This window comes from Populus nigra, chromosome 9, assembly GCF_951802175.1.
Source record: "Populus nigra chromosome 9, ddPopNigr1.1, whole genome shotgun sequence".
Taxonomy (NCBI): Eukaryota; Viridiplantae; Streptophyta; class Magnoliopsida; order Malpighiales; family Salicaceae; genus Populus; species Populus nigra.
In genome coordinates this window covers 7,198,536-7,207,019 of record NC_084860.1, presented here as the reverse complement: position 1 = coordinate 7,207,019, position 8,484 = coordinate 7,198,536, and the positions used below count along the sequence as shown (strand labels likewise).

The following is an 8,484-nucleotide window of genomic DNA, read 5'->3' as shown; positions in this document are numbered from 1 at the left end:
CTATCAACCTAAAATTATAGGGCTTCAATGGAAACTCCAAAACTTAAAACAGTCTCACGCAGGAGTCATACCCTAACCCGTCCACGTCTCATATAATCGCAGCCGATTCACTATAGGTGCTTTCTTTTCGCATTTCACCAAACACACAGCCTCCGCAGAAACCAATCTCAATCTCACTTCTTCGCAGCCATGGTAAGCCGATCCTTCTTTTTCCTTGATTCGTTTTATGATGTTCAGATAGTACTGTTCTTGTTAACCATTAATCCACACATTGATTTATGAAAAGATCAGGGTATTTAGTTATCTTGATTTGAGAGATTTATTTTGTTGAGGAACTCAAATTTTACGATACCCCTTTTGTTGTAGAATCACTGTCAAGTAGCATGTAATTATTGATTTTGTTTGCTTTTAGGAGTTTAAAGATTGAACCTTGGTGAGGGAGAATTTGAACGACTAACGTTTTTTTTTTTGTACTTAAAACTTATCCTGGGAAGAAAAAATTGAGAAAAATGTATGATGTTGGTTAATTAACAGCCTGTTTTATTAAGGGGGCAGAGTTGAATATATTTCGGCATGTTGTGTTATTCTAAAGAAGTTTGCAGTTATAGTTTTTTTTTTTTTTGCATTATGGTCTGATGTTTGAACATTACAGTATGTTAATTGCTGTGGTTTGTTTAGACAGACAGTAAGCTTTGCTTAGCATTTGGAAGATGTCTCGAATTCTAATGTACTTGGCTTTTTATGTTATGGTATGAGGGATTTGTAGTCAAAGAGAAGGACTAGAGAACCAAAGGAAGAAAATGTGACCCTTGGACCCACCGTGAGGGAAGGGGAGCATGCTTTTGGGGTTGCTCACATCTTCGCATCTTTTAATGACACATTCATTGTGAGTAACAGAGGTTTCTTGATACTTTGTCGAGTGGCATTAGTTGATGTTCAGTTTTGTTATTTACTTTGATTGATTGTTTCAACTGCAGCATGTGACTGATCTCTCTGGAAGAGAAACCCTTGTCCGCATAACTGGTAAGTGATGCCTTTTCTTATATTAATTATCAGGAGTTCCACCTATATGAGATGCTGTATATTGTGCAAGTGTAGGGTAGTTAAAATTGATGTAGTTTTATATGAGTGACCCTTGTAGCTTGATCTGCTACTTTCATGTTTTCTTTTGTACAGAGTTGTGGCTTTGTGTATATTTGATAAGTATGGCTTTATTCCTTATAGGTTTTGAGAAATACTTGCATGCACATGAATCAATAAACTCTAATTATATGCATAACAAAGTTGATAATCATTTTTTTACAGGTGGAATGAAGGTGAAAGCTGATAGAGATGAGTCTTCACCATATGCTGCCATGCTTGCTGCGCAGGATGTTTCACAGAGATGCAAGGTCTTAATCTTTTGTAAAAAATGTTATTCTTATAATGTATTCATTATAGGTTAGAGGAGATTGCTTTCATTTTTGGTATATTGACTCCTGTAGCCAAAATCAAGCTTGGTGCTTCACTTATTGCTTATGTGATGGTAAGCTATTAGTGAGGTATCGGCAAAGAAAGAAGCTCGCCGGGAGCTTAGCTAAGGTTTGCCTCTCTTACCGTTGTTTAGCTGCAGGGAAAAGAGGCTCATAACCTCAGAAATAAGGCATAAGGAGAGGTTAAGAAAAGGCTCTTATTAAGAGAGCCTCTCCTTAACCCTTGCTAGCAGCCTTGAGGTTCTCTTTACCACGCTTTTCTACCGTACTTAATTCGAGAAATCCTTCATCAGTGGTTGTGAATGACCGATTTTTCTCATTGGATACGAATTAAGCCACTATGCGCTAACTAGAAAGATCATAAGAGAAGATGCCATTGAATCGGAAGCCATACAATCTTGCAGTGCCCTAACTTTGAGGTGACTTTTAGTGCCTAGGAAACTGACTCACCAGTGCCAAGAGGCACTCGAGGCTAGTATCTTATTGGTTTAGCAGTGCCCTTGCTGTATATTACATGAGTGGCCCAGAATTTGAGATGCCCTTTGTAATTGCTTGAGTAATTACAGTATGGATCCAGTCTTAACATAAACCTGGCAAGCACTTCACTTTGTTCTCATTTAAATATTAAATACATGATCTCATTTTGGAGCCTGCCTTCAATCACTTAAGTGGTGATTTATGGAAAACCTTTTGGCTTTATTTCCTTTTGAGATATTCAAATCTGACATTATCTTTGTTAACTTGCACAATCAAACAATTTTATTTAGCATTAGAATTTTTTAAATAGTGAAGCACCATAAGTAGAACTGCAAAATTACCTATCCAGTTTTTCATTCCTATCAAGCAGGAACTTGGTATCACTGCCCTTCATATTAAGCTTCGTGCTACTGGTGGGAACAAGACAAAGACACCTGGTCCAGGTGCACAGTCTGCCCTGCGTGCCCTTGCCCGTTCTGGAATGAGAATTGGCCGCATAGGCAAGTCTTTCCTGTGTTTGACTTTGAATTGTGCAAGATTATCTATAAATGTATCAATCAGTTTTGTTCCTCTTTGGTTGTTTTTGTTGCAAATCCTGGGTTTATTGGTCCATCCACCTAGATTGTGCTTATTGGCAAATCATTTTCTGTGATAAATTTCTCTGGTGGATTTTGGCCCTTGTGCATGTCTCCTAAACCAATTTTTTACGTTTCAATTTATAAGCTGCTTGCTTTAAATGAAGGCTTCTTTACTATAAGATTTCGTTTTCTCCTTCAGATTCCCCCTCAATTAACCTTTTAGTTAATCGAACTTGTGGTTTTTGTTGTTTTTCAATTTCTAGAGTGAACTAGTTGCTTAGAGTAGCAATTTGTGTTTGACATGGGTTTTGCGAACTTGTGGTTTTTGTTGTTTTTCAATTTCTAGAGTGAACTAGTTGCTTAGAGTAGCAATTTGTGTTTGACATGGGTTTTGTTTTCGCATGTTAATTTTTCAGATATGTTAGCCATGGGATATATAAGTACTAATATTATTTTTTCTTTTTGGCTTGTTTTGATGTTTCAGAAGATGTTACTCCAATTCCAACAGATAGCACTCGTAGAAAGGGTGGTAGAAGAGGGAGAAGGCTGTGATCTTGAAGGATCTGTTTTTATTTGGTTCAAAATGGAGACTTCTTTCTTCGATTTTAGTAGAGTTACCTTGCAGTTCAGAATTGCTGTTTAGATTTTCGCAGTCACCTTTGCAATGATTCATGTTGAACTCATGTAGAAACAAGAGGTTGTGAAGTACTTGAAATTTTGCTTTGGTAGATATGAAATGCTATGTATGGTCTATTAATAGTGATCTGTTGTAGCTTCGTTAAAACAGTACTTTTCTTCCTGCCATTAGCAATAGCATTTGTCGGCAGCCTATTTCCGCTACTTAATACATTGATTGTGATGATGGTGGCAGACCTCGGACGAGATGGGTGCCAGAGTAGGGTTATTCTGGTGCCTTGACTGGTTGAAGTGTTCTGGCCTTATTGTCATGTATCAGTCTTTCAAATCAAATTTAGTCGTCTGCAATAACCTGCAATTGTAGTGATGCTCTGTGATAGTTGTTCAACGAAGCCACATATCATTCCCAAGGACGAGTTTGGTTGAGAAAAAAGTTTATCATGGATGTTGAAAGATGGAGTGTATGCATTGGAAGCTGGAAGCAGTAAATACGGAGGATATAATTGTCAAATCTGATTTACAGTGTTGGATTGGAAATGTGGTGAAACTGGACGGTTCGTGTTAACCTGTACACACCTGCCTGAGCTTGCCAGGACTTCTGTAAATTGTAGACATGGTAAAGGGGGTTGGCATTTGGAACTAGGTGCTCCTAGTTGCTCAATGACCAAGCAACGGAAGCAATCGGATTCTACCTGGTAATGTGTGCGCTAACAGGAGCAAGTTACCATGCACGGTGTGTAAGCTGGCGTCTGACTATAAATCGAAGCAATGCGATTCTGGTTTGGAAGGAAACTAATTTTAGGGTATTAAGTAATATCATCTTTCTAGCGGGGCTCAGGCTTAAGCCCAACATTCGGTAGAAATGTCATCTTTCTTTCCTCTTCCAAATGCACAAATGCACGAGTGATGACACAAATGACGGAGCAGTCTTTCTTCTATCCACAGTATCTACTTGTATAAAAATACCATCAGCAACCTCTGTTTTTTTAAATAGTAAATTTTTTAGGATTTGAATCGTTTTGATACGTTAATTTTAAAAAAATAAAAAAAATTATTTTGATGCATTTTGAAATAAAACACTTTAAAAAATAACCATAATTACACTCTCAAACGACCAACTAGGAGGATTAGGTTTTGCTTCTGATTTGTAGTTTCTTTTCCATACATGGTGTTTCCATAAGCAAACACAAACATCTCCTACAATTAATATCACCATCATGGAAACTCTAAAAATACAATTAATTGAGGAATTTGGATCGAACAAGTTGTTTCCCATTAAGGCCGTGTTTGATTGCAGGAATTCACAATTCACTTTTCTTGTTTTTTCATGTTTGGCAACAACATGAAAAACTAGTCAACGGAAACTTAATTCCGGTCAATAAAGGAAACACAACTTCAACAAAGAAAAGTGTTTTTCTTTTGATAAGAACCAAAAAACACTTTCCTTTTCTTTCATTGTACACATTTTTTTGCCACAATTATTATTTTATTTTGCTATATTTGTAGATGTACTTGTTTTATTTTGTTTTGATTAATTCATGATTAGTATTTAATTATATTTGTTACATATGGATAAATTTGAAAAAAAAACTTATTTTAAGCTTTTAAAATTGAAAAAAATATAGTAATAGGTTTTACTTAAAAAATATTTCGCAAGCTTATTTCTATATAATATGATATGACATATATAGTTATATTTTATAAAATAAGCTATGTATGAATATATATTATAATAAAATAAATTCATCATTATTTGCTGATTATATCAAATTTGATCCTCAAACTTTTGATTGCTATATATAATTTGTTTTGAATATTTATTTTTCAATTTCATCTCTTAAAATTTAATTTTTATATTAATTTTGGTCCTTATTTTTATAATTGCTATTTGCTTTTTCCTTATCATTTTTTTATTGAAATTTTTTATCTATCAAATTTGGTCCTCATTCTTTTGATTTTTAATTATTTTATTTGAAATAATTTATGAAATGTTAATTATTATTATTTTAATTTCTTCACCTTTTATTTTTTTTAATTTTTTAGATTTGATCTCTATTATTTTGATTATTATTTATTTTATTTGAGATAATTTATGAAATTATATTTTTTTTCAATTTCATTCTCATTAAACTTTTTAATTTGTAAGATTTGTTCCTTATTATTTTAATAAACTTGAAAAAATAAAACATTAATAAGTTATTTTCCAGCTCATTTTTCATAACATAACCAAACACTGGAAAGTGTTTTCCAACTTATTTTCCATTACACTACCAAACATCGGAAAATACTTTCCCGGAATTCACTTTCCCCGGAATTCACTTTCCAAAAGAAAACTACTTTCCTGCAAACAAACGGGGCCTAAGAAATGCTAGAGAATGATAGAGAGGGAACACATTTAAATAGCCTGATGAATGCCACTCATATGTCTTATACATAATGTAGTAATTTTATAAAAATCCAAAGTTTTAGAATTTACCAAGTACAAAGACACCTAATGTCAATGACTCATTTGTGCATCTAATCCAATAAAATAGCTAGGGTGGTATATGATGAGAAACTTTTGTTTCATAAGAGTTTGAGTGATGCATCTTTCAATTGATAATAATAATACAATAAAAAAGAGGATGATTTCAGGCATAAAATAAGGTATTTATTGAGTCGTTATGCAAAGTACGAGATCAACAATGCTAGAAACTACATCTAGTTCAGTGATGAACTTCTTAGTCTAAATAGCTTATTTTGGTGCATCACATGGAGAGGTGTATTCACCTTTAGTTGTAGAATCTATTATGATCTCTTATTTAGAACCTTTTCAACTCACATTACCACCATTTAGAGTAGAAATATTTTTTGACAGGGATTTACTATCATTAATATTTGATTGAAAACTAGCTTATAAATAACGATGAACTACTAGTTCATCTTCTTCATAGATCAAAAGGATATTTTTAATTCTTTTAAAGTGCTTAAGAATGTTTTTAACTATTTTTTAGTAAACCCCACATGGGTTAAATTGATATATACTCGTTATGCTGAAAAAACATTACATATATAATGGATCCTATAACCAAATCATAGGGTATCCTTTCCACCCTCTCTTTCAATCTGAGTCTTCAAACATATATATTTGAAGAGACGTATTCTTTGCAAATAAGTATCCTCTTTTAAATTCTTCTAAGCTAAACTATTTTAACATTTAGTCTATGTATCTGATTGGGATAATCCAAACAACCTTTTAGATCTATCTTTATAAATATTTATTCCTAGCATATAGATTGTTTCTCCTATATCTTTCATGAAGAGATTATTGGTTAACTATATCTTTATTTATTAGACTAGAAGAACAAATTCTTATGAATAACATGCTATCTATATATTATAAAAATGACTCCGCTCCCACTAACCTTGAATCATGATTAAGTTTATAATGGATTTTTGATAACTCGCTCCCAGTGGTATCAAAACAAATATTTGGCCTCAAAGAATGACACCAAACATGAGGTCCCGGGATCTTAAGAAGCTAGAATACTCTTTGGAATAAGCTAACAAGGAGCAGGCTAAAAAATATAAACAAGTGATGATGTTATTGGAAGGGTATGGCTAGAAGTTAAAGAACACTAGAACTAGAAACGAAATGAAGATTGATGAACTAAAGAACCTTATCCGTGGAATGTCATTTTAACAATATTCTTTTATATAAAAACTACAACTATATTTGGGGGAATCTAGTACAACCATAGATACTCAAGGTGCTCAGAACTATGATCTATGTTGTATTGTAGCAGTCACATAAATGAATTACCCTAACTTAAATAAGTAAGATAACAAATAGCAAGTAAGGGGTCGATTCCATGAGGAAGGTTTAGTTCAAATTTTTATGCTAGAAGATATGCAAATGAAAGGAGTTTTGAGATTATCTACGCTATAACAGAACAAAACAAATAAGCTAAATTAAATAAATAAGAAAATTATTAAGAGAACAAACCTTAGTTTCAAGTAGACGTCTATCTATAAAAAATTAGAACTGATCATTGAAATGATACATCAATTTATATTCTGAATATTTATCTTTTTTTTAACATTAGTTAGTTAACTGATCCGCCGTATAACTAACCCTAACCATCAAACAACCACAATGTCCGTACTAGTAATTTAATTCAATGGCAGCTTTAAAAACTAGATAAGTTAATGAATCTAGATAACATAACTGTCTGCAATCCATGTTTGATTTGAAAAATCATATATGTCTCATATGAGCTCTTTTTCTACTGAAATTTGGTAAGCTGATAGGTCTTCGAGTTATGAATCTAAAAAAATTAAGTTTGCATCAAATGGACTCTCTAATTCAAGATATTCAAATTGAAATGATCGAAGGTCAACACTAACAGAATGTAAGATTTGTCTTTGAAGGCTGTGATTTCCATGCTTTTTCTCTTTTTATTTTTCTTTCCATATATGTATAAAAGGTATGGATGTTAACTTTTTAATTCCATTAGAATCACTTTATTTTTACCTCTAGAGCTCAAGCTCTACACAAAACATCGATTGGAGGTCAAATCTGCTAATTATCTTAAATTTACTTCTTTTTGAATCTTACATCCAAAAGTGCTTTCAAAACATAAAATAAAGAATATCAAAGTATTTTATATATAAAACATAGGAAAAATACTAAGTAAATATGAGTAAAACTATTGAATAATATGGTTGCATCAATCAGTTCCCTAATGCTTGTTGTAATTATAAGGACCATCGTCCATCCTATAAGGTTTGTAAACCAAGGCGTGACTTTCCAAGTTTTGATGGTGATGATGTTCACAAGTGGCTTTACGTGTGCAACCAGTATTTTGAGATTGAGGAAATCCAAGAGGCTGATAAGCTTGAACTAGCAATATATTATTTAGATGGTAGAACATTATACTTGCACCATAATTTTATGAGAAGCATGGAAAACTAGGGTGTTACTTCGAGGGAGTATGTGGAGGCATTATGTTGCGGGTTTGATAGGTAGAAAAACCCACTAGAAGAGCTTAAAGACTTTAAATAGGAGGGTGATTTGAAAGCTTACATCTAGGATTTTGATATATTATAGAATAAAGTAGAGATCATTGAGAACCAGACCTTAGTTTTTTTTCTTATGAGGGTTAAAAGTAGAGATCAAAGACCTAGTGAAAACATTTGAATCAAAAGTATTGTATCAAGCCTATAACTTAGCTTGTTTACAGGCCAATACCCTTTATCACATACATTCCTTTTAGGGGGTACTAAAAAGTCTATTTGGTATTGTGGTAGCTTTTGTGGTTGTGGTTTGAAAAAAATTGTTT

The 8,484-nt window shown here is 33.0% G+C and overlaps 1 protein-coding gene across 1 annotated transcript; it reads left to right on the top strand.

The window, feature by feature from the left end:
* Positions 1-3,290, top strand: LOC133702653 (small ribosomal subunit protein uS11z-like). Its single transcript, XM_062126958.1, has 6 exons — positions 1-192; positions 767-886; positions 978-1,023; positions 1,306-1,391; positions 2,320-2,449; positions 3,012-3,290. The coding sequence occupies exons 1-6, from the start codon at positions 190-192 to the stop codon at positions 3,077-3,079; spliced, it is 453 nt and encodes a 150-aa protein (XP_061982942.1). The 5' UTR covers positions 1-189; the 3' UTR covers positions 3,080-3,290.
* Positions 3,291-8,484: the final 5,194 nt, after the last annotated feature.